At 35.5% G+C, this 26552-nt stretch overlaps 2 protein-coding genes and 4 non-coding genes across 8 annotated transcripts; 5 read left to right on the forward strand and 1 right to left on the reverse strand.

Moving 5' to 3' along the window:
* The first annotated feature begins 1946 nt into the window (after nt 1-1946).
* LOC147283842 (small nucleolar RNA SNORD14) lies at nt 1947-2071 on the forward strand. Its single transcript, XR_015122764.1, has one exon. It is a non-coding gene; the product is annotated as a small nucleolar RNA SNORD14 (small nucleolar RNA).
* Nucleotides 2072-2341: 270 nt separating this feature from the next.
* LOC147283843 (small nucleolar RNA snoR99) lies at nt 2342-2447 on the forward strand. Its single transcript, XR_015122732.1, has one exon. It is a non-coding gene; the product is annotated as a small nucleolar RNA snoR99 (small nucleolar RNA).
* Nucleotides 2448-2588: 141 nt separating this feature from the next.
* Nucleotides 2589-2712, forward strand: LOC147283844 (small nucleolar RNA SNORD14). The gene has a single exon (XR_015122550.1). It is a non-coding gene; the product is annotated as a small nucleolar RNA SNORD14 (small nucleolar RNA).
* A 176-nt stretch (nt 2713-2888) lies between these two features.
* On the forward strand, nt 2889-3013 carry LOC147283845 (small nucleolar RNA SNORD14). Its single transcript, XR_015122561.1, has one exon. It is a non-coding gene; the product is annotated as a small nucleolar RNA SNORD14 (small nucleolar RNA).
* A 13143-nt stretch (nt 3014-16156) lies between these two features.
* On the forward strand, nt 16157-21995 carry UBP27 (ubiquitin-specific protease 27). Of its 3 annotated transcripts, XM_086243902.1 has the most exons (10): nt 16157-16298; nt 16456-16786; nt 16890-17016; nt 17345-17445; nt 17528-17758; nt 18123-18191; nt 18346-18474; nt 19553-19690; nt 20851-20913; nt 21168-21995. In XM_086243902.1, exons 2-10 carry the CDS (start codon nt 16502-16504, stop codon nt 21675-21677), a joined length of 1653 nt encoding a protein of 550 aa, XP_086100028.1. In that variant the 5' UTR covers nt 16157-16298; nt 16456-16501; the 3' UTR covers nt 21678-21995. The 3 variants fall into 3 exon arrangements, with proteins under 3 accessions (XP_086100028.1, XP_086100030.1, XP_086100029.1); XM_086243904.1 differs by lacking the exon at nt 17345-17445 and having other exon boundaries at nt 16159-16298; nt 17535-17758; XM_086243903.1 differs by lacking the exon at nt 16157-16298 and having other exon boundaries at nt 16417-16786.
* Nucleotides 21996-25733: 3738 nt separating this feature from the next.
* Nucleotides 25734-26552, reverse strand: LOC147283847 (uncharacterized). Its single transcript, XM_086245326.1, has 2 exons — nt 26405-26552; nt 25734-26282 (listed from the first exon to the last, which is right to left on the reverse strand). The coding sequence occupies exons 1-2, from the start codon at nt 26487-26489 to the stop codon at nt 26116-26118; spliced, it is 252 nt and encodes an 83-aa protein (XP_086101452.1). The 5' UTR covers nt 26490-26552; the 3' UTR covers nt 25734-26115.

Genomic DNA, 26552 nt, shown 5'->3' on the forward strand with positions numbered 1-26552 from the left:
AAATTTTACTCAATAACCTTTTTAAATAGGGCTTAAACTTTTCTAACCTTCTACCCTCAAAATTAACAATAATAATTATATTTTTCAAACCAAAATACTCCTTTATAAATAAAAATGTTGCCACAGTCCACCATATGTCGACTAAAAATTCGACAAATTGCTGCAGCAGCCAAATCCTCCTCCATCTTCTTCCTACAGTAGCCATGAAGAGCGACCTCCCTCATTGACCAATGACTCATCATCTCCACTCTATATCTCTCTCCCCTTCTCTTCCAACCCAAATATGAAAAAAGAAACAAAAAAAAAAAATTCAAAAACTTAGATATGAGTTTTTCTCTAAATGGGTTGGAAGGGAAGGGGAAGAGACAGATAGAGATGAAAGGTCGATAGAGGGGGTGGAAGATGGTGATGGGCACCGGCCAGTGACCCATCATCTTCTCTCTCTATCTCTCTCATTTTCTCTCCCAACCCAAATCTAAAAAAACAAATATAAAAAAATTCAAAAACTCAGATCTGGTTGAATGTGCTATAACCATAAAAGAAGAAAAGATGGTCGAATTTGTGGTCACCACAAAAATTCCACAAAAGTAATTTGTGGTAAGTGCCAAAGCACCACCATGTGTCAACCAAAAATTTGACCATGTGTCGACCAAAAACCCATATATGAAAATTTTGCATATTCTTCTCCATTGTTGAGTTTTGATAGGTCTGATCTCTCAAAGAATCAACCATTTTATGAGTTTTTTTTTTTTTTTGCTGGGTGACGAGGGGGGAGGTGATGGGTTTTTTTTTGTGGGTTTTGTTGAGCGACGTGAGTTTTTTTTCATAAGATTTTGCTGGGTTTGTAGCAGCGGCTGAGGCGGCGAGGGGGGTAATGGTTAGCTAGGGAGGGAGGGAAGGAGGGAGGGAGGGGTAGTGGTTGGCTGAAAGAAAATGGAAAAAAAACTACAGTAAAAAGAAAAGGGTTTTATATGGAGAGTATTATGAATATTTTACAGGCAAAATGGTCATTAAAATAAGATTTTGGGCTAAAGAGTTAAAAAATTTAAAGGGTATTTAAAAGGGTTATTGAATAAATCTGAAATTGTCAAGTCTGTCTATTTTTCTGTTTGGAATTGCTGACGTGGTGTCTACATGGCAGGGGATAAATTAGCGGTGAAATTGACGGACTTGATAGTTTTTGAGTTATGTGAGACACATGAGAAACTTGCAAAGGCTAAATTAAGATAATACTTTAAAGGAATAAAGTGAGACAAAACTATAATTTTATGGGGTAAATATGCAAATAAGCCTTTTATATATAAAAAAAGGTTTTAAATCATTTGTTGAAAGTTTGAGTGTATAGGGTAGATTGGTTGCGGAAGCTTAGAGATTGATGTGTTCTCTCCCTTCTATTTTTCTTGTTCATCACCAATGAGTTGGCACAATTTGGTTTAGTTGTGATGAGACTATAGTTTGGTTTGAGGAGGGGCCAAGACTGCCAAGCAAATGTACTTTATTTTTTGAGAGGAGGAAAAATTGGAGTGGCATGTAAATGGCTCTTACATTTTTTTTTTTTTTTTTTGACAAATTAAGCCACCCTCATTGAAAGATGGGTTAAGAGCCATAGTCGGGTTAACCCAAACCAAACGATTCCAAAGCCCAATTCGAAAATGGCCCTTCGCGGAGCACAAGTTCTCAAATTGTCTAGACTGTTCCATGAACAAATCGTAGCCGTCTAATCCCACGAAACCCTAAAATCCCCACCTCTTCTCTCCTGTATAAATTGACCCTCTCCAGTCTCCTCACTCTTCATCTCGTAGCTCTCTTCTCCCCTTCTATTCCTCTTTATGGGTTTAACGTGCTTGCCTCTGCTTTCATGCTGTGTATGATATAGATTTGCAGCTACATTCTTTAGTGTGTATATTTTGTGTTGTGATTGAATGTGTGCAATATGGATCATGTATAGTCGATGATGATAGATCCAAAGGCTTGTTTCTCAAGAACATTCGCAGTGGCCGCCTAAGAGCTTTCGCCTTCGCCAGGCTTGAGAGCTTATGCTGCTTTTATCCTTCCTTGGATGTCTGAGACTCTCTCTTCATATTCTCTCTGTTTTTTTCTAGTTGCAATTGAAATTTCACCCATTTTTTACGCTATTTACATGTTTTCTTTGCCTGCTTCTCTGATTTCGTATCTGGGTTCTGTATTGTACATGTATTACATTTTTCTTGTTGGGTTTTTTTAGTAGAACATATTTGATCGATGCCCATTTGGTCTTATATGTTAATTGGTCAATGCTCAACATTTTGATCATTTTGTTCTCTATTGGGACTTTACGTCTGCCCCTTTAGCAGTTGTTTGAGTGCTTTAGGGATGAACAGGTCCCTCAAATTAATCTTCCTCCATCCTTTTCACTTTGTCAGCTATTTGTCTCTCTGTCTTGCTGATCATTGTTGGATGGAATAGGTTAATGTAGCATATTTTAGCAATGTTGGTACTTATTGATGGTGTATTTTATTATTCCTGAAATTTGTTACTTGGGTTTTGCAATTGCTGCAGTGATTAATAATCTTCTTATGTTTTTTATTGAATCAAATTGGTTGTATAATTATCAATGATGACAAACTCTAAGGCTTGTTTCTCAAAACATTCGCAGTGGCCGCCTAAGAGCTTTCGCCTTTTGCGGGGCTTGAGAGCTAATGCTGCTTGATCCTTCCTTGGATGTCTGAGATTCTGTTTACACTTTAGCAATAAAGTTTTTCTGATTTTCTGTGATTTGCTTGATTGAACTTTAGAAAATGTTTTGAACCAGATCATGTTTGCCACAATGAGCATGTTTCATGAAATTTATCTGGGTTTTATTAAGCTAATAAATCAGTATTTTGAACTTTTAAATGAGCAGTTTAAATCACCAATGATGACAAATCCTAAGGCTTGTTTCTCAAGAACATTCGCAGTGGCCGCCTAAGAGCTTTCGCCTTCGCCAGGCTTGAGAGCTTGTGCTGCTTCTATCCTTCCTTGGATGTCTGAGGCTGAATTTCATACATTTGTATTTGGAATGTTGAAGTGTACTCAATTCGGAATTTTAATCACTTTTAAAAGACTTTTCTTTTTTTAAGTGACACATTTTTAGAATTATGACAAACTTTTAAACTTTCATAGAGTTTTATTAAAAAAATTTTACTTTCAATAACTTCTAATAATTTCAATGTCTTTTAATAAACAATAAAGAATTACTTCCATAGAGTACTCTGTTATCGTTTTATGCCTAACCAAATTTGATTCAACATGCAGCTATAAGAATTACTCCAAAACTAGATCATTTGATATTAATGCTTTTTATGCAAACACTATCAAGTACACATTCATTCTACTTGCATTTTAAGAACATAAAACTATAAATTGTAAAGACCTACAATGTTTATGACTAACTCATTAGCCGACCTAACCCATGGCACAATGTTCGATCAGAAGCTTTTTAGTAACAAGTTTTGCAACTAATTTTTATATATCGAAACTTAACATGCAAACGCATAAATAAAAGCCAGAATTTTTTTAAGATAAAAATTGGCAGATATAAGCTTGTAGCAAAAAGCAACTGTGTCTACTACATACATCCTGGTATATATTCAAATTTGAAACAGTCGATTACTTATAAATAAAGCATTTAAATAAAGTCACTGATGAACACAAGGGAAAAAGCAAAAAATAAATAACCAACGGGATTTAGCCATTACTTGTGAAGCTCATTCACACAAGTTCTTGTAATTTGTTGTTTTTAAAAATATTTTACACCTTTAAGTACATACATATATAGAGCTCTAAAGCTAACCAGTTAATAAATTAATACGAAGCTAAAGGCTCATTACATAACTAATTTTATAATTTGAACATCAATTATTTAGGTCATACTTCAAAGATTATTATTACAAAAAATCAACTAAATCATAAATCATTTAGTCATCTTATTAAGATCAAATAAATAGACAATCAGTATTTTCGATAAAAGCATATAAATAGTTCTTGTTATAATCAAATGACTAAATGGCTTCTGATTTTAGAGATTTTTTACTAATTTTTGAAGTATGACCTAAAAAATAGACGGTTCAGATTTTGAGTTTACATTATGCAGTGGGCCCAATAGGGTAGTTAGCTTTGTATTAACTTACTATCCAATTAGTTTTAGAGCATTCTTGTACATATATATATATATTTATATATATTAACCAAAACTTAAATACAACAATGTATGATAGTCTACACATGGAAGGGTGCTTTTAAGAATCCCAATTGTTTTCTTGGTGAGGTGATGAGAAGTCAAATGCCCATAGCTCACTGATGTCGGTCATGGAACTTCTTCTCCTACCCATCTGTAGAAAACTCAACAAATTCATATGGCAGATCAAAGAGACAGGGAGAGGATGAGGGAGACGGAGCAACGATTTAGAGAGAGAGACAGTAGAGAAAAGAGAGAGATAGAGAGAGAGGAAAGAGAAAATGGTACGACATGCGATGATGCAGAGAAGCACGGCGGTGGCGGGGAAGCGGTGCTGGGAAGAACATAAGGAGGTTTATTTATACCTCAATGCCAAAACTCTTTCAAAGTCTGAGGGTGAAGATGGGAGAGAAATAAAAAGGTTTAGGGTTAAATACAAAGTATGTACATTTCAGGGATTAATGTCATTTTGCTCCCCAGACTATTACACATGTATCAGTTTACTTCTCAGACTTCTAATTTGAAAAATTAAGTGCCCTGACTTTTTCAATTTTGCCAATTAAGGTTATTCTGTCAATTTGTACATTTTTTATCTAAAAAATATCGAGATAATCAATCAAAATTTAGCGAGAAATAAAAGATGAAAAATGATGCATTAGGAAAAAATGATAAGATCTAAATGGAATGGACCATTTTGCCCTCAAAGATTTGGATAAAAAATGTGTAAATTGACGGAAGAACCTCAATTGGCAAAATTGAAAAAGTAAGAGTCCTTAATTTTCTAAATTAGAAGTCTGGGGAGCAAACTGATACAAGTGTAATAATTTGTGGAGCAAATTGGTATTAATCCCTACATTTCAATGCCAAAAGTCTTTTAAAGTCTATTAATGAGAAATTTATGAAAGTCATTGACATTTTGAGTATTATATAACTTTCATAAATCTTTTAAAAAGTCTTAATCGGGTACTTCTGACTTTCATAAACTTTTTAAAAGTCTATGAAAGTCTTGATTGAGCATTCCTTAACTTTTTAATTTAACAAAAATCTTTAAAAGCCTGGATTGAGTACACCCTTAGTTTTCTAATTGGGTTTTTAAAATTTTTGGTGTATTTATTTATTGGTTTTGGTATGAGGTCAAGCTACTCATCTATTGAGTACTGGTGTTGCTATGAAATTGTGACATTTTGTTCGAATGTCATTGTTGTCCTATGTGCCTTGTTAGTTGTTTGTTGTGTTCGAATTTCATGATTTTCTTTTGGTATTTAATTTTACAGTTTCTTACAATATTGATACATACATACAGGAAGCCTCAAGTGTGAGATTTCAATATAGGCTCTATTTTATATTGTATTTTAATGATCCGAATCGTCTATCTTTTAAGTCTATATTCAAAAATCGCCTTTACAAAAAATTAAGCAAATCAGAACTATTAAGCTATTAAACTTTGATAAAATAAATAAACGAATAAAATATTTTTGATCACTTGAAATGGTGATTATTTAATCAACGGTCAAATGGTTTTCGATTAAACCTAATTTTTTGCAAGAACGAACCTTCAATGGAAACTAAGAAAGTGGACGGTTCCGATTATCGAAATACAATGTGGAGTGGGTCTCATAAGGGATCCCACAATTAACTACTCATTTTCCTTAACCTCATTTTCTTTGAAAGTCCCAGTTTTAAAAACCATTTGCATTAACCATTTCACAATCCTTTTTCTAAGAACATCGTAATGCCATCAAAACGATAATTCAAACAAATCAAGTATGCATGAAATACTCAGCAAATTCTTCAACAAAGAATGCTAATTAAAAAGTTTCAAATAATATCATGCTTGAAAAACTGATAAATTACGAAAGTAAATTTCTCCATTTAACTCATGTTGTAGAATATCTCGGAAAAGAACTAAAAACATGTCATACTTGTACTCAGAGAAATGGGCCATACACTTAGGCAAATAATCTCGCCACATCCCATGCATATGCACGAGCAGGCAGATAAGCTTGTCACTTCATGTGCAGAGTGATCTCGATGCACGAGTGGACATATATGCTCGTCACTTTCCGTACAGAGTGATCTCAATGCACGGACGAGCAGACAAGCCTGGTTATACGTGCACGCAGAGCTGATATCACTGTCAGGGGATGTTGAGTGTTCATTTTGCAACATTTTATGATATTAACTTCCGAACCTAGAGTGCAAGAACTCGACATTTTTGTGTATTTTAGTTTAGTTTTGTGTTTTGCAGGTTTAATGAAGCTTTGATGAAGAAAGGAGCTAAATTAGGCTATTTTGAGCTAAAAATGAAAAAAATGGGAAAAAGAATCCTGAGGAAATCTTCTAGAAGCATTTGGAATCTGGAAGGAATCTTTGGAGAATCTTAGATAGAATCTTTTGAGGAATCTTTTTTGTCAAGGTTAACTTTTGGTCAAAGGTCAAAGTCAATGGTCAACCGTGCCATCATCACATGACATGGACCACACATGCAGCCCATACACTATGGGCCATGCACACAACCCTAGCCCAAAGGACCAAGGCCATGCGCCTATTGCAAGCCCAATTGTAGGAAGCCCAAGTTGTGCCATTCTAAGGTCCAAGAGCCCAAGCCTATACCACACCTATAGCTGATCCAAGGCCCAAGCAAGGAATCCTTCATGCTCAAGGAAAATCTCACAAGATTTAGTCAAAGATTACAAGGAATCCTAGTTGAAGAAGAAGTCAAAACCCTGTAAAATTAAACATGAATTTCGACAGTGATTATGTACCTCTACAAATCGAATCTGATAGAATACCATATATGGTTGGAAAGCTACGGATGTTAGCTTCGTAGGGAATTTTATAGATTTCAATTCCGAGTTTTCTAGCTCAAGATATGGCCGTTTTAGTGGAGATAGCGCAGCAGTTCCGCGAGCTGAAAAGAAAGTTACGCCCAAAAAGATCCCAAATCAGCCCAAGGCCCACTTTTGGCCGAAAATTAGAAGCCTTAAAGAGCAAAGAATGCACTTATCCCACATTGAAAAATCAGCAAAACCTCTCCACCTCCTCACTACTATATAAGACCCTCACTCCTTCATAGATCATATATCTTCTACACCTTACAGCTTTTTATTTTCTAAAAGTTAGAGAGAGAGAGAGAGAGAAGTTGGCAAGGAGGAGGAGGGGGTAGCGAGCCTTCTTGCTGCCTTAGCTGCATCTTCTTTGGGCTTTTCCTTGTTTCTTCTTGTTTTCTTCTTTTGATTTTTTTTGTTTTCTTTAGTTAATTAGTCTATTCTTCTTTCATCATGGATTCACTATTTGATTATTTAATGAAAGTTGGTTCTTTTATTTTCTTTATTATATTTTTATTTTAGTTTTGCATTGTTAAGATGATGATGAAGCTCTTATTATTCGATCAATGTTGATTTATGGTTAATGAAATAAAGCCATGTGATTTAATGTGATGTTTGCATGCGATAAGTTCCTATTGTCTGTTTTAATTGATTCTATTTGTTTGCACTCTTTGACTAGCTACCATAGAGTTGTTTGCATCTAGTAATTGTTATGAAATTGAGAGGTGATAATCAAGCTAATCAATTCAGTAGGTAACAAGGAGATATCCTAAGAACTTATCTTTGATAAATAGGTTTCATAGATGTCATCTAGATCGATAATCAAGATACTATCATGCTCTATGTGTTTGTCGTTTTCATATAATCTTAATGACTCTTGCATGGTTAACAACTTAGGTAGACGATAATCAAGCTTCCTAGGAACATGTGAGTTAACTAGGTTAAGTTGCGATAATCAAGCTCTTAATCTATGAATAAGGAAAACAATAGTTAAACGAGTGTCCGATAATCAAGGCCTCTCGGCTGGCAAACTTTATTGTATGTGTTCACTTTCAATTGCATGTCACCATAATAGTTGTAATCTTATAATATGTGGTGGATTCTGAATTCTTAACAATGTCGTGTTTTGTGTGTGTGTGTGTCTCATCTCTACAAATCCCCCTATCAGTAGTATTTCTAATATGTCAAGTTGAGCTGGTTTATTGATACTAAACTCATTCTATGTGGTATCGACCTCGTACTTTGCACCCTTTGCTACCATTCGATTCGTGCACTTACGAGTAAACTTAGAGCTTTGGTAAGTATTTGTGTTAATTAATTTGCTCTAAGAAAACAACAACAGGGGGATGGTACTCATGTGGCGGTTTGAATCTGCTTTCCATAACTCAATAAACCACAGCTCAGAAAATACTTATCCATATAATAACTGAAAATACAACTCTTTCATAAATCCTTTTAATTAAAATCGCTCTCAAATCATAAAAAATTGCTCGATTGAAATCATTTCCAAGGGACATGAAATTTAATTATAAAACTTCTCAGAATAATGCAAAAAAACAAACCATGTAGATCATTTAATTTTCAACCAAATCCTCGAATGAAATTCCCCAAAAAAATTCATTTTAGTTAAATTAAACTCATGCAATCATCATATAAAATTATGCATGCAATCATGAGCTAAAATCTTAGTTCATTGACACAATTTATAAGAAAGGAATTTATGTAATCAATGTTGCTATAAATCAAGTGCGCTTTATGCCATAAAAACTCAGAAACATGAGACAAGTAATATTTCCAAAGATGAAACAATCATAAAATAAATCAATTAAATTCTGTAAATCATTTGAAAACAAAGTCCAACTCACAATTCATTATTCTTAATAAAACTCAAGATAACAAATAAGAATTAAATCATAAAAGCATTTCCAAAACAAAAGTTTAACTCACAATTAGTATTACTTAATCAAAGCTCAAAATATTAAATATAAATAAATTCAGGAATTTATAAAAAACGTTTATAAAATAAGGTTCACTCATTATTGACCAAGCCATTTCCAATCCTATTCGGGATAGTTTCCAACTCACGATTCCCCCACTTGCTCGCTACTCGAATTAGTCGAGAGAAGAAGTTTCATCGACCTAACACAAAAGTGCCACTCATTTTAATAATCGGGGATTAAGTGGGGTGTATTCAATATGGAGTTTGATGGATTTTAATGGAAATTAAAAATTTAGGTGTATTAAATCTAGACTTTTGAAAAGTCTATAAAAGTTTGGTAGTATTAAATCTAGACTTTTAAAGAGTTTATAAAAGTTTAGTGGTATTCAATGTAGACTTTTATAAAGTCTACAAAAGTCACATGATATTCAAAAAGTCATCGACTTTTAAAGACTTTATTAAATTATGGAGTTTCATGGACTTTACAATGTAAAATACAAATAACAAAGTCCATCAATTCTCCAATCTTCTCCCTAGAGATTTTTATGGATTTTAAAATTTAACATTTTTTTTTTTTAAAGACGGTGGTTATTTGCGGGCAAGTGAGAAATGAAAAGCAAGGCACCCAGATGATTATTGAGGCAATGAGCCAATGACATTGGGTTTCTCTGCTTAAGGTATCAACTATCAACCCAACAATGGGCCAATGGCTACTTTGTAATAAACCTTTATGGTGATATTCAGATTGACTATAACATTAGCTAGCAATATGCATGGGTTGTTGATGTTGATCTAAAATACTACTCAAAACTACTCTATTGAACCTCCATCAACTTTTTTTTTTCTTATAAAATAGGCTGATCTAATGACTGGAATAATGTGACCTTTGGAGATCAACGGCGTACATTATTCTACCATTGCAATTAATTTTTTTTTATACATAAAAAATCTTAAAAAAATCTTTAAAAATCTAGAATATTTTCTAACGGCTATATCAACATTTTTTTCTATAAATAGCCCACCCACAACTCATATATTCACTACCCATCTTTCTTTTTCACACTAAATTGTTAAATTGAAGTTTTCAGTTTGTTTTCATCATCCATGGGCAATCCGAAAGGCAAGAAGTGGTTCAACGAGGAAGAAGTAGCTCTAGTCGAGGTGTGGATACAAAACTAGGAGGATTTCATCATTGGCTCACAACAAAAAGATATGGTTTTCTGGAACAAAGTGTTTGAAGAATTCATGAGGAATTGTCTGAGAGCGGTGTCCAATAATCGTCGAGTTGGAGTGGTCCAAGCTCATTTTAGGAAGATGGCGGCTGCCACCACGAATTATTGGACCTGTATGATGAACGCGATATATCACGGATGATCGGCCAAAATGAAGCGGATATTGTAAGTTTTCATGTTAGACTTTAATTCTATCCAATCATGTTTATATTATTTTTCATTAATTAGTTTGTTTTCATGTTCATAGTTGAGCGAGGCAAACCAACCGACGATACCAAGCAGAAAATGACGAACACTCTTTCAAATGGCACCATGTTTAGGTTAAGATGCAACACCATGTGAAATGACAACGTTCTGTGGAGAAAGGTACATCCGACACCCCTACCGATGTCGACGAAACACCCACTAATGAGATGAACGGTGAAAGGATTCGACATAGCGCAGATGAAGAGGACGCCTCGGCTTTCCAACCACTAGGTGACGCTCATCCGAGGCCACCAGGAAGAAATAATTCAAAGAAGGTGAGGCAGGACAATTCCCAAGTCAGCCAAATTGTCAATCATATGGATAAAGTATATTTGGAGACACAGAAGCTGTCAAATCATCATGAACAGAGTGCTAAGAAGCGCAAAAAAATGAAGCAAAGGAAACAAGACACAGATCTCATGAAGACAGACCTTTCAATTATGGACCCGAAACAAAGGGCTTGGTTAAAGGCACGTCAAGTTGAAGTTATTGAAGTGTGTTGTGTTTACCATTTTTATGCATTTCAAACATTAAAAAATACTAAACAACTTGAAAGACATTTTGGTGAAGAGAAAATAGAGAAATTATAATATGGCTAATAAAATAAAATGTTCAAATATATTTCAATATTGACCTTATATTAAAAATCTCATTAAAATAAAACCAATGATATAATATTCATAAATATATAAGTTATGAATTATAAATTAATCATCAATTAATCTCAGTTAGACACAAAATATGACACTCAGTTATGGCACTCAACACTACTATAGCTTCAGCACATATGACACTCACTTTCAGCACCATTTAGACCACTTTAAACCCATTTATGGTTATGACACTCACTTACTACTGTGGAAGGCCTAAGCTACCATGTTGTCTCCCCAATAGTTCTGACTGGTTACTTTAGTCAATAAAGTGAAGCACTTGAGTAAACTGCAACTTGAGTAAATATATGAAGAAAGCCTAATATTGCCTAGGTGTTGAAGTTGCTCTATGCATGCTATATCTGCAACTAAGATTGCATATCCATGTCTGAGTTATAAGTTGTCCATGGATTCAAGCAGAAATTCTACAACTCTTAGGTCTTCCACAATGTAGCCTGAATATGATCCCCAAACCCATTTTTTGGGTATAAAATGGGTATAATCCAACCACAATGAGCCGAAATGTGATCCCCATAATTTTTTGAGACCCAAAAGCTATCCCCAGTTTTAGGTATAGACTATACCAAAAACCAAATTAAATGGCTGGCCCACCAACAAATAAAAGCTTATAGAAAAGCTCATGATGTCAAGGCTGCACGCGAGCCCCACAATTAGAATAAAGGAATGGATGGTGACATGATGGGTGATTGAAAAACAACGGCTCGTGCATGAAGTTTTGGCTTTGTTTTGATTTGCAATTCATGGCCCAGATCTGCATGCCGTTGAAAATCAATGGCCCAGATCAGTTAAATATAATTTTTGAAAAAAAAATATATAGAAAAAATTGAAAAAAATTCAAAAAGATTCAGAATTTTTTTAAAAAAATTCCCTTTAATTTTATAACGGCTAGTACACCAAAAATTCTATATAAACCTCATTCTTCTTAGTTTTTTCTTCATATCCTTCTCTATTTTACACCACCCTTTCATCAAATTTAGTGAATTCAATATGGTTAGAGGTCTTGGTTGGTCAAAAGATGAAGATATTACTCTAGTTCAAGCTTGGCTAGAAAAGTCTCCAAATTCGGAACTTGGTGCACAACAAAAAAATGACGTATTTTGGGCCGAAGTTTACATTGCTTTTCAGTGTAATTTGGGCACACCAACGGGCAGAACGATAGGCACAATTAGATCATGGTGGAAGGACATTGCCACGTTTTGCAACAAATTTTATGCCTCGTTTTTGGATGCCGAAAGAAAACATCAAAGCGGTGTGAATTCAGACGATGTGGTAAGTTTTATTTTATGAATGTATATATTTAATTGAATGTTGTATGTTTATTCAATTGTTAATACTTGATAATTTGTTCATATGTCATAATTTTTGTAGTTTGCGGACGCACTTGAGATATATAAAGACAAGAACAATGAAAAAAAGTTTAGCTTGCTCCACGTTTGGAAAGATTTAAAAGAATGCGTCAAGTACTCAGTTGCAAATTCAACCATGCGAGTCAGAGATCAGGAAGCACCGACCGATGACACACCGGATGATCAAGATGAGATTTGCTTTGAGGATGACCCACCATCATGGCAACCGGTAGGCCCGTCACACCCAAGGCCACTACGAAGAAATAAAGCAAAGCGGGCCAAGGCAGCTAAACCCCACCAAATTCATATGTTGGATGCAATTGACGAATATAATGATAGGTCACGTGTAGCTGAGGAAATGAGACATGACAGAGAAAAAACAAGGCAAGAAAGAGAAGTGGCAAGAGACATGACATGGAAGCAAGAGAAAGAGCAAAGAAAGCAAGAGCAAGGGCGAGGGAAGCAAGAGAACAAGTGAAGCTTGAGAGGGCTATAGAGTGGGAGGAAGGTCAGATTATGGATAAAGACTTGACAAACATGAATGACATGCAAAAAGAGTATTGGGGATCAAAGCAAGCTGAAATAATTGCAAGAAGATGTGCACGTACTACCTTATCCGGATATTACCCGGATATAACCGACCTTAACCAGTCATACCCAGGGTACCCTCCAAACAATTAGTGGATTTGAATTATGTTTTTACTATGTTTGAGATTTGAATTATGTTTGGGATTTGAATTATTATGTTTAGGATTTGAATTATGTTTTTATTATGTTTGAGAGTTGAATTATATTTTTATTATGTTTGAGAGTTAAATTATGCTTAGGATTTGAATTATTATGTTTAGGATTTAAATTATGTAGTGGATTTGAATTATGTACCTTGTATGAAATGACTATTCTTATATCCTGCATGAAGTGACTATTCACGCACCCTGCATAAAGTGACTATTCACGCTCCCTGTATGAAATGACTATTCACTATCCCTTCATGAAGTGACTATTCACTAACCCTGCATGAAGTGACTATTCACTAACCCTACATGAAATGACTATTCATGTACCGTGTATGAAGTGACTATTCGCGTACCCTATTATGTAGAACTCTCTATAAATTGTGATAACTTCGTCCATTGTATTTAACATAGTTTTTATCTATTCAGGATAATTTATCATCCGATCAACACTTTGATGAATCCTTTCAACTACTCATCGTCTTCGTCGTCATCTTTGAGTCCTCCCGAGATCGAGTTTGACGATTCTGACGCTAGTTACGAGAGGGTAGAGGAAGGCATAATGCTGATGGGGCGTGTAATTATGTCCATTGGGCAATCAGTAGTCGCCCCACGTCCAAGTCATGGTGGTTCGTGTTCTCGTCGGCGTTACACACGTCGGGATAGAGAAGGCGGTCACCGGAGGCTGATGCAAAATTACTTCATCCCTGCACCGATAGAAGACACAGTGACATTTCAAAGACGCTTCCATATGCATCAACCCCTATTCAACAAGATTCTGAACGATGTGTGCCTCCATGATGATTGGTTCCAATCCAGGCCAGATGCCCTAGGTAGACTTGGTTACACACCCCATCAGAAGGTGACTGCGATATTGAGAGTGATGGCGTATGGCCAACCTCTCGATGGGGTTGCAGAGCTACTAACCATTAGCTAGGGCACCATAAAGGATGCACTATATAACAACTGTCGAGCCATCACAAACGTCTATGAGGAGGAGTATCTCCGCAAACCTAACTTGGAGGATATGAGAAGACTCATGCGAAAGGAGCGCCATAGAGGATTTCCAGGAATGATTGGAAGCTTAGACTGCATGCACTGGGTGTGGCAAAATTGCCCCATGGCTGAGCAAGCTCACTATCGTGGGCACTATCAGACACCAACCGTTATTTTAGAAGCAGTTGCCTCATACGACACGTAGATTTGACATGCAAACTTCGGATTTCTGGGTTCTAACAATGACATTACCGTGCTAGATTGGTCACACCTCTTTGATTGGGAGATATCTGGAAGAGCCTACAGGTGAAATACAGTGTGAATGATGTGGAATTCAAAATCTCATACTATCTTGCTGACGAGAACTACCCCAAGTGGGCGACTCTAATTTCATCAATACGCAATCCGGTTTCGGAACCTCACAGGTTGTTTGAGAGGAAACAAGAGGGCCTCCGTAAGGATGTGGAAATGGCGTTTGAGATTTTTAAAAGCCTGATGACAGATTATCAAACAACCCGCTCATTATTGGGATATGGATGATATAGGTTATATCATGAAGGCGTGTATAATATTGCACAATATGATTGTCGATGATGAGCTACAGCAAGATGATCCAGCCTGGCATGAGTTTAATGTGGAAGAGGCGATTAGAAGGGCAGAAGCAGAGTATGACGGTCTGGAACCAAGCATACAAGGTGAGCCTCCATCATCTTTCCTTGAGGAGAATTTCCTTCGCAATTTGATTAGGAACAGGCGTGTGAATGCACACTTGAAGGAAAATTTGATTGAGCACATATGGATCCAAACGGGAGGCGCACCACATGCTTGATGGACCAATGTTGTTTAGTTTATGTGTTTGTATTGTGAAATGAAATAAATTGTATTGTGTTTAACGTTTTTAATATTTTAATATTAATATATTAATATTGGTGTCATTTTGAAGAACTAATTAAATTATTAATAATGATATAATATTCTTAATCATAAAATATTTTAAATATTTAATTAACGGGCACTTAATCAATTTTAAGATTAAGTAAATGAGTTAAATATTAATATCCTCATATTTGGGCCTTAACACCATTGTTTTTGTGATCCCCAAAATATATATTTTTTACACTTTTTAATACCCAAAATTGATTTGGCTATTGGGTATTTGGGAATCACCATTGTAGAAGGCCTTAAATACAAATTATTTGAGAAATATACATTTGAATTGTCCATATTTCTCTCTAGTTTATAACATATATTAATATTTAATATTTTTTTTTGTTTATTTCTTTTGTTACATTATAACCTAATCCTAATCTTTACCTCAACTACTCTCACCACTTTGACTAATCTTAAGAGCTTAATAAGTGTTTTATTTTGTTTATTAATCATATCAACCTTGACATGTACTTTATATCTAAAATTAACTTGTTAATTCTATGTAATTTTTAAGTTGGGTTATTATGTTGGGTAAAAAATGAAGAAATTTAGACATTCATCCCAAAACCAATTGGTAATGGGAGTAGTAGCTCAAACCCTTATAAGCCACTAGCAAGACCCTCACATATTTAATGTGAGATTTCTCTCAACACGCCCCCGCACGTGTAGCGTCATTTAAGCCTAACACGTGGACAATTTATATTGGGTAACGTGGGAGCACGTGTAGCCGTTAGACGCATCACGTAAATAACCTGCTCTAATACCATGAAGAAATCTAGGCATCTATCCCAAAACCAATTGGCAATGAGAGGAGTAGCCCAAACCCTTATAAGCTACTAGTACGGCCTTCACATCTTCAACGTGAGATTTCTCTCAACAAAAAATTGATGTTGCTAAATTGTGTTGTTTTGTTTTTTTTTTTGACAAAATTTGGTCAATTCGAAATTTCGAAGTATTTAGAACCCACTTTCTGCTTTGTCCTCCTTGTTCCAAGAAAAACAGAAGTTGGGAAAGCTCAAGAGTCAACTTATATTTCAGACCAAAAAATAAAATAACTTATATTTATATTTATATATTTGCTTTTCTGTATGAGACGTATCATCTTCCTTTGTTGAAGCTTAGGACTTAGGAGTGAGCAATTTACTCGAAGCCCATCTCAATTGTTGTTGCAGGGTTTTACGGTAAGCCCATCTCATCTGTTTATCTAGTATCTACCCACAGACACTGCTAGATGATGTTTCTGCAGAGAAATCTCTATTTTCATACCATTTTGGCAGTCTTTGTTGTTGTTCTTACTATCTGTTTCACTTTGTTTGTACTCTCTGCTCTGTTCGGTAGGTCCTCTTTGCTATACCTCTTCCCGAGCAACCAAGATTAAGAAAGAATGAAGGTTGAAAGAGAGGTAACTTTGAAGTCTTTGATTCGCCAATTCCAACATGGGTATAAGACTCTTTCTGGCTCAAACTTGATTTCATCATCTGGGTTTCACATATCTGTGGCTGGTCTTCTGGGTATTGCTGGTTTTGTTTTGGCTATGAAAGACTCGAAATTGGGCAAGTTAAGCAGCTTAGAGTGGCTGAATAAGACTGAAAGTGGTGCTCCGAAGTTGCGCCTGGTTCCAGGATTGCAAAATCTTGGAAATAATTGTTTTCTTAATGTGATTTTACAGGTATACACACTTTGAGCATGCGTGCTCTCTTGTTTTGCTTATTAAGATGGTTGTGTGCTTTTATTGTTTGATTTTTGAATCTTGAATCTTGAAAATTTCTCAGGCTCTGGCTGGCTGTTCATACTTCCAACCTTTTCTACAAAAGTTTTTAGAGGAATGTGAGTTCCCATTAGCTGAGGATCGGCTAGATAGCTTGCCGCTTACAATAGCTTTGTCTGCTTTGTTAGAAGGTTAGCATCAAACCCAATGGAATCACTTGATTTTTTATGTTTTTATTTTGATAAATCAACAACTTTTGTCGATGAGATATGAACTAGGACCTCCTTCTACAAAGGGGAGACTGAGTGCCATCAACTAGACCAAATGGTCATTGGCGGAATCACTTGAATTTTGTTTGAGTGCAAATGTATGTTGGAATGCTCTTTATGCTGTGTTGTACTACTATGTTTCATAAGACATAAATGACCTGATAGATAATCTTTTTTTTTTTTTTAGAAAAATAATAGCTTTCTAGCTTTTCTATTAGGTGTACCAAATTAATTTATAATATTTCTGTAGAACTATGCGTAGTTGGTGGAGGAAGAGTCATACTAAGTCCACAGAGAGTGATGCTTGCAATGACAAATTACATTCAAAATTTCGATCTAACAAGCCAGCAGGTGCTGCTTTGCCTTGTGAATGCTATAACAAATTGAGCAAATTGCAATTGAATATCTAATACGTAATATTTTATGCACGTAGGATGCAGCAGAAGCATTTCTTCATCTTCTGTCATCTTTAAGAGAAGAGTTTTCAGATTGTTATCTTCCAAATCAACGTTCTTTAGCAGAAGTCTTTGCCTCTAATTGTAGGTTTATTACTCCAAAGAGAACCGAGAACCAAAGTGTTCTGGAAAGATGGCAACAATGCTTCCTTGGACCATTTGATGGAATTCTTGGTAGCATCCTAACATGTCGAAGTTGTTCATCACAGGTTCGTATGACTTTTAGAAGGAACTTCACATTATGATACACTTATTTGAGTTACACTTGCCTTCATGTGTTAGTATATGAACATTTAGTATTTGTGCAATCAGTAAAAATCTGGGGATTGGTAGGGGTGATACTGTTTCTCTTTCCAAAATCATCTCCTTTGAACTTCCACCAATTTCAGTGCCTAATTTTTCTTAGATTGCTTGGAAAGTTCGTATCTTGTGGTCTTGGTCATCCTACTAGGTTGTCTTCTGGTCTTTTAGGTTCGAAATTTTAAAAAATGAGTTTATTTTGTCACAATATACAGTTTTCACTTGCCACATCTCTAGTCTCCTGTCATGATTTTATCTTTGTTTATTTTGCAGATATCACTGAATTTTGAATCTTTTCACAGCTTGCCTCTTTCACCAGTGCTTGGTGGTGGTGCCACAATTGTATGTGTACTGAAGATTTCACACTTTGATATTGTGTATGTTTGAGCCTATCACTTGGCTTCCATTCTTATGATTGTTTTCTTCTAAAACTAAATGCCACCTCTTTTACATTTTTTTTTTTTTTTTTTTTTTTAAATTTATATTACTATATTAGATGGTTGGATGTACCTTAGAGGATTGCCTGAAGCAGTTCACTGTTGCTGAACAAGTTGAGAATTACCACTGCAGCCATTGTTGGCATATTGCTGCAATCAAGTTTTTATTCTCTATAGGAGTAAATGAGGTAAATCCCTATTGTGATAGTCTTTATTCCCATTTAGAAATATGTAACCTGATAGCCTTATCTACCTCATGTGACAAACGCAGCAGGGTTAGGGTTCTTATTACGCTTTTATCTTTGTCTTCCTTTTTCTTTTTTCTCCTTTTGTTTTGCTGGGTGATGTAAATACAAAGAAAGATACTCCTCTTACACAGTAAGTAAGGATTGCTGATAGTCCAATCACCATTAGAGCCTAGATATCCAAAGGGAAATCAAGGGAAAGCCAATAGGATAGTTTAGAAGCTGACTACATCTTAAATTATATAGAACCAGGCTTTTTTTTTTTTTTTTTTTTTTTGAGAAGGTGTCAATGAAATATTATTAATTTTGCAAAGTCATTACAGGGCAAACCCTAGCGATACAATCCATTAGTCAAGAGGGAACCCTCCTCTAAACAAAAAAAGACACCATAATTCCGCAACATAAAACGAGCTATAGTGTGTGCTACATTGTTGCACTCTCTAGGACAAAAACTCAACCCAGTCATAGCAAAACCATCCAACAAATGCTTAATCTCATCAACAAGCAGTCCCTCAGCAGCAAGAGAAGGACCCGCTACTTTCAACAACGATATAGCCAACCAAGTTGGTTGCTGCAAACAAAGTGGCCTGTCCCTTTTAGCATATGCTTTTTATGACTCTTTCTCCTCCCTAAATACACTTTTAGGACTTCCACAGATACATTAATAACAGGCTTCTACTGTTTCATGATGGCTTTTTGGATATTTGATGTAATCTTATGGTAATCCAACTTCCTTATTAAATTTTAAAAAACTAAAACACTCTTTTGACTGTTCATTACATGCCATAAATGCTTTGCATCACTGAGAGTGGGGAACTTAAGTAACATCACCCTGACTTGGACGTGGCACCAGGCTGTTCTTGTAGGGATTTTGTTACTCATATTTTTTAATAATTCACAATTTTCTTTTTGACTGCCTTCTTATTCTAGCCTGGTCTGGCTCTTGAGGTTCTCATCCCTTTCTGGAGCTATTGAGTGATATGAATATTATATATGTTGCTACTGTGTGTTTGTTTTGCAGGCAGAGATTGAAAAGATTAAGAGATGCACTGAGCAAGATTCCTGTGACTGTCAAAGAGTTCTTAATCTAGATACACTACCATGGTCAAATAAATTTTCTTGTACTCTAAAGCAAATAAGTATTGCTCGTTGCCCAAAGGTTTGTGTACTGATGCATTTATTGTTTTCATAAAATCTAAGGTACTTTCCAGCCTTCCAGGTGTCAATTAGACTGAATGGTTCTTGTAGGCAAGAAAGATAAATGGGAGTTGGGCATTGTTTGGCATGACATCTGTAGGCATCTTGAAGACTTAGTTTTATTTTATCAATTATATGGAAGCCTTGTTCCATGCAAAAAAATAAATACATAATGCCTATAAGGTATATATACCTTAACTGCTTTGACATGATATAGGGATTTCAAAAACGAAGGAAAATGCTGTTGGCACAATTATACAAAGGGTGTTTATATTTTCATAATGTACAAGAAAACCCAATCTAACTAACAGAATTTGGAAAATCTTTGCATGCTAACCAAGCATGGTTAGTTATGGGGAAGCTACTCCAAAGCTGAACTGTTAAATATGTATATACCCAAAGTAGGTTGACTTGGCTTTTCTGGTTCTTGAGCTTTGATCACAGGATCCAACTTTCTGTTATATTTCTTTTGCTTATTGTCTTCACTTGACTTCTACAGAAAGAAAAAAAAAAAAAAAAAAAGATTAACAAAAAAACCAAGGAATCCTCATTTTACTTGGTAATCCAACACAAAGGAGAAAAACTGGAATTTTCATATACAGTTATCAAATTATATGCTTCTTTGAAGTTATCAAATTATTTGATGTCATGGGTCGGTATGTGTAAACTTCTGATGAAAATAAGTTATTTTTATATCAATTCAAGCTTCAAAAAATTATTCAAAAGATACAATGCCTCAGGTGGATTTGATTGTGTTGGTTAAACTAAGCCTGAATTGGGAATTGAGCCGATGTGGATGGTTATGTAAAGCAACCAATGAGAAGATAAACTGCAAGCTAAAAATTTGACCAGGACAAGCCTAACTAAATTGGTTGCTGTGTTTTTTTTCTTTCCTATACATGACATGCACCACTAACCTAACCCTGTTTGCAAATCTGTCTTAAAAAGCCAAAGCTATAAGTTTTATGTAATTTTCTGATATAATTTGGGTACTTGCTCTAGCTGCTTTCTCACTTTCTGTATTTTAAGTGAGGGTATCCTGAGATCTTTGTTTTCTTTGGAAGTCTTTAGTTATGCACTTCAATATTTAAGAATATCCATTCTCTGATTGTGTACTTGCAGATTCTATGCATTCATCTAAAACGTGTTTCAATCAATGTATTTGGAGAACTTGTAAAACTTCAGGTATTTGGAATTTCTTGCTTTACTTATATTTGATCCATGGGTTTCTCAACATATTTTGAGGGTAACCAAGCCCATGTTATAGCAGTTCAAATACATTTGCCAATTTCTGTGCAGTTTAAAATCTATGGCCCTTTTCTTTCTCTCTTTTTTCAATTTTCTTACACATGTTATCTGAGAATGCACATATATTCCTTGCTTGGGCATATGCTTGAAATATTTGTCATAGTGGTGGGCTGCTGTACTTATGATTGTAGGGCCATATTTCTTTTCCATTGGTTTTGGACCTTTTAAGTTTCATGACCAGTGGGATGGGAACAAAGAGTTGGGAAGAAGGCATGAAAAGAGGGAAAGTTCAGCAAAAAAGTAAAAACCCAATCCCTTGTTCCAATCAATTCAATTTGCAGTATGATCCGAGAATGCTGAATCATGTCTATGGACCAACGAGAAGCATCTACCCAGAAGAATTAGCTTTAGATGTATCTCAATTCACTACAAAGGCACAAGATTTACCGGGAGAATCCAGCTTTCCCCAAACTTGTTTGTACCGCCTTGTTGCTGTTGTGGAGCACTTTGGAAGAGCTGGAAGCGGGCATTACACTGTTTACAGAAGTGTGAGAGCTGATTTGGGTGAGGAAGAAGCTGATGGTCAATCCGAGGCTACTGCTGCCTGCTGGTTTTCTATTTCAGATTCAGAAGTGTGTAGCGTTTCAGAGGGAGATGTTCTTGCTGCAGAAGCTAGCTTGCTTTTCTATGAAAAATATTGAAGGCTGAAGAATGCACCCGCAAAAATCTGTGATTGTGTGTGGTCTGAAAGGTCCATTTTTACTACAGAAATCTCAAATGTGGATGCTTCAAATGCAGCTTCAGAAAAATCCCTTTAAGATAGTAAGGGTAATCAGTAATGCCAAGAGGCATCGGCAACTTGAGAGGCCTAGAACTGTCCAAGTAGGAAGGCTAGTTTATTTGACTATATATACACAACCTCAATTTTGAAATTGTCAGAAGGGGTTACTTCTTAGAAATGTACCTAATTAAAGCTTGGCCAAGGCTTTTTTGACCACTCTAAATTGCTAAGTTGATCACCCAATTTTTAAATTCCAATTTTACTTTTAAAATAAAAAATTTTAATTTTATTTGTCGGGTTATTCGACACTTGTCTGTCGAAATGTTTGCGGTTATTCGACACCTAACTGCCAAACATTGACGGAGTTTTCGGTAAGTAACCACCGAATGGAAATGAAAAAGGCATTCGGCAGTATTCTACCGAACATTGTCATTATTCGGTCGTAAGTTGCCAAACTCTTTAGTATATTTTGGTGGTTGTTGAATGAGTTTGGGTGATTTCATAATTTTTTGCAAGAAAAGATAAAATAGGAAAAATTTGTCCAAAATATGTTATGATGGTCAATTCAGCAATGGAGGGTGATCGGATTAGCCTCCGCCTTAAAGCTCACCTGTGGAATTCTTAGCCAAAAAAAGAAAAGAATCTCAACAATAAAATTGATTAAAAGGATGTTTTACATTTGCTCACCTGTGGAGTATGCTGCAGTTGTTTTAAGGACTCAATGCACCTTTGAAATTTGGATTCTGTTACTTTATTAAGTCGATTTTTTTTTTTTTTTTTTTTTTTGAGAATTTTAGAAGTGGAATTTAAGACCTCAATCTTAACAAAAGAGAAGTGTCACCATACTACAAGGTCCAGTTGTGCTTTCAGAATAATTTCATTCTATGAATATTTGATTAGTGGAGTGCTTTGAGAAATGAGAACAGTGCAGTCGTCTACAGTAAAAGGAAAGTCATATTTTGTAAAAATCTTGTCAAATGATCATTTGGTCTAAGTAGATGACACGTAATCTCTATTTGTTGGATTAAATTCTGAGTTAAAATTTCATGAACGACAATTGATTAATTTTTTTTTAAAAAAAGATCTTCAATTTAATAGTAGTGACTAAAATAAAATAATTTTCTTTTCATCTATTAAGATTGTAGCATTTAGCTCACAAGAAAAAGAATATACAAAGCTTAGCGTGTTCTTTAATTTTTTTTTTTTTGTCAAAAACATTGACAATGTTAAACAGTAACAATGTTTGTTATTGTCATATATATATAATAGCAAGTTAAAAATTAGGATAAATGTGATTCTAAAAACTTGAATTTTATGTTTTGGCTAAATATATTATAGCAACAATCCACAAAGTTTATCCCAAATATTACTTGAGTCCGTGAACTTTATTTTAGATTCTATGGTCCACCCACCTTTTCACGTTACTCACTTCAGTCATGTCCGTCAATTTTTGTCAAATATGTGCATGTGACAAGCATGTGCTTGGTTGATTAGTGATGTTCCCCCCCCCCCCCCCCCCAAAAAAAAAGTGAATTACGTGATTGTCATGTGCATAGGATTTGACAATAATTAGAATAAAATTGACGGACATGACTAAAGTGACTAACATAAAAAGTTGGTAAACCATAAAATCTAAAGGTAAAATTTGCAGACTCAAGACTTGGGGTAAAGTTTGCGGATTATTGCTATAATTAAGCCATTGTGTTTTATATTGGTTTATTAATTTTTGACATGTTATTTAAGAGGAAGAGATAAAATATATATCTATATATAAGTATCATTTTAATTATGCTATATTATGACTCGTCCTCCACCCATATTATAACACGTGGATTAGTTACACTACGTGATAGTATTATAATTATATAGAATAATGTTTTTAGGTACTGACCCATTCACATAAATTCCCATATATAATAGGAAGATATTATCATAGTACGTTTGGATGATGAAGTTTGAAAGGGTTAGGCAATTTCAAAATTGCAAAATTCTATAACATTAAATTTAATGTTATAGATCGTAAAGTAACTTAATTATTTGGCTATCATATTAAGCATGATAAGATTAAAAGCGGTAGTGGGTGCACGTGGTCAGTTGATGATGGTAGTAGCAACGACGTATGGAAGTAGAGAATGTGGTAATGACGACAATGGTATGATGGTGATGTCGATGGTAATAATAGTGACAATTACAACGGTGGAGACAAGGGTACATATATGGTGGTGGTGACAGGAAGAATATTAATGGTGGCGGAGGTATTGAGTTGTGGAGGTAATGGCAATGGTAGTGCATGGCAACAATGGTAGTGGTAGTTGGATGGCAGTGGTGATGATAGTAGTGAATGTCTTTCTTTACTTAAAATCTTATAATCTTATAATTTTAGGAATGATACCTATTTATGTGTAAGAGGAAATTACAGATTTCGTCAACTTATTTTATAGCTAATTCAATTTTGGTCCACGATCTTTAGTTCTGTTTTGGTCTATTAATTGTTCTACTTGTTCGATCAATAAAGGTTCATATTTGTTTTCTCAAATTTAGCCCACATTTTACCTTTTTAAATTTCACCCAAATTCAACAAACATATACTTATTTTGAATCTATGCATCTCTTCTTTACAATCATATAAAGATCACTCAAATTGGAGTTCTAAAACTCAAAATAATTAACCCCAAATTAGGGTACCCAAAATAGCCAATTTTTTCCAGAAAATTTTCAGATTTTTCAAACTTCACCTAACTTCAATTCTCTTTAATTCTAATACTCCAAAGGGAGGGGGGGGGGGGGGCTGTTCAGACCACCCTAATCCACTAAGTTGACCACCCCACTTAAATTTTTACCCCATTTTGCCCCTACATTAAAAAAAAAATAAACCATCTCCAATTTTGGCCGGCCACCCTCCCCTCCACCGCGGAGCTTCACGACGTCGATTAGCCGCGCACGGTGGTCGGATGAACAAGGGAAGACCAGGGTTGGACTCGCCGTGACCTGGGGAACAAAACCCAAGTGGTCCGGCGTCTCAACTCTGCCGGAAAAGGAAGATCGCCGGCGAAGGGGCCGATCGGGTCACGACGTCGATTAGCCGCGCACAGTGGTCGGATGAGCAAGGGAAGACCAGGGTTGGACTCGCCGTGACCTGGGGAACAAAACCCAAGTGGTCCGGCGTCTCAACTCTGCCGGAAAAGGAAGATCGCCGGCGAAGGGGCCGTCGGGTCTTCGCCTGGGCCGATCGGATCTTCGCCTGGGCTGATCGGGTCTTCGCCTGGGTGGGTGGGTCTTCGCCTGGGAGGGGTGGGGTCGACCGGCGAAGGGGGGAGGTGGGGTCGCGCCGGCGGTGGGGAGGGGGTGGGGTTGCGTCGGCGGAGGGGAGGGTGGCCGGCCAAAATTGGAGATGGTTTTTTTTTTTTTAATGTAGGGGCAAAATGGGCAAAAAGGGGTAAAAATTTAAGTGGGGTGGTCAACTTAGTGGATTAGGGTGGTCTGAACAGCCCCCCTACTCCAAATTGGTTCCTATGACTAAAAATGATGAAATATAACTTATACTTCAATTATAATTGAAAAAAACACAACCCAAAGAATTTAAAATCATAAATCCCAAAACTGAAATTTTCGGACCGGACCTTTATTGAACAAGTTGAATAATTAGTGGACCAAAACAAAACTTAAAAAAGATAATGAACCAAAATTGAATTAAGTATAAAATAAGTGGACCAAATCTGTAATTTCCTTTATGTGTAATTTAAAGTTGAAATTTAATTATGATATTTCAAATTTCACATAATATTTTAAGATTTCCTTGTTAATGATACCAGATCAAAATATTATAAATTGTCATTTATCAAACTGTAACTTTCAATGAAATACCGAGTTTAATTTCTCAATCCAAACATACTAAAAAAATAAGATAAATAACCGTACATAGCTATATATTAACTGAACATAAACAGGATCATCTATCTAGAGCGTATTGTAAAGCTGATATTAATATTACTGTTAGCAGTTTCCATTCATGAGCCTTAGTTCCACAACCCTATTTACAAATTAAAGGCAAGGTCTAATGTATATATAGAGCACAACACCATATATACGATATTTGTGGCTTTACATTTTCTTTAAGCATGTATTTTTTCCAGGATCTAGCTCTCTCTCTCTCTTTTTTTTTTTTTTTTTTTTTTTTTTTTTTTTTTGTATTGAAACCTATATATCCACATCTCATAACTAATGAGATAGGAATGAGCATAGATATTGAAGACCAAAACTAATTATATACTCCCTTTCTTTTGGACTAAAAATACAAGACTAGTAGTACTAGCTAGCTACATGGGGTTCAACAAAATTGCCAGACTAGTAGTACAAGACTAGTTGTGGATTGGAGGCTTTTTAGTTGCTGGAGTGTAATCCATATCCAGTAAATCCGAACTCTCAGGATCTGGCACCACCGCATCATCGTCTTCTTTCTGTTTAAACAAGACATCATCATGGCTCTTCTCATGGCCTCTATTACTAACCACTCCCAAACTCCGTCCTGCAACAAATTACAAACCCCAAAAATAGAAAAGTTAATTTGTACTATTCATCAAAGTTGATGAGATTGATAAATATATATAGATATAGATTGATTTTCAAAGAAGAAATTAAATTAATTACCTTGAGCGCCTGTGATAGAGATGGAGATGACACAAAGCAAGATGAAAGCCAGAAGAAGAAGGTGCTTGCATGACAGTGAAGCCATTTTAGACTATAGCTCTCCTTAAGTAATTCAAATCAGGCTAGCTAGCTAGCTCTAGCTTGTTAG

This window comes from Dryas octopetala, chromosome 5 (assembly GCF_963921425.1).
Source record: "Dryas octopetala chromosome 5, drDryOcto1.1, whole genome shotgun sequence".
Taxonomy (NCBI): domain Eukaryota; kingdom Viridiplantae; phylum Streptophyta; class Magnoliopsida; order Rosales; family Rosaceae; genus Dryas; species Dryas octopetala.

Coding starts and splice junctions, on each gene's coding strand:
- UBP27 (XM_086243902.1), top strand. CDS start 16,502: ATGAAGGTTGAAAGAGAGGTAACTTTGAAGTCTTTGATTCGCCAATTC. Junction 17,017..17,344: donor TTTGTCTGCTTTGTTAGAAG/GTTAGCATCAAA, acceptor ATATTTCTGTAG/AACTATGCGTAGTTGGTGGA. Junction 18,192..18,345: donor TTGGTGGTGGTGCCACAATT/GTATGTGTACTG, acceptor TTACTATATTAG/ATGGTTGGATGTACCTTAGA.
- LOC147283847 (XM_086245326.1), bottom strand. CDS start 26,489: ATGGCTTCACTGTCATGCAAGCACCTTCTTCTTCTGGCTTTCATCTTG. Junction 26,283..26,404: donor CTCTATCACAGGCGCTCAAG/GTAATTAATTTA, acceptor AATTTGTTGCAG/GACGGAGTTTGGGAGTGGTT.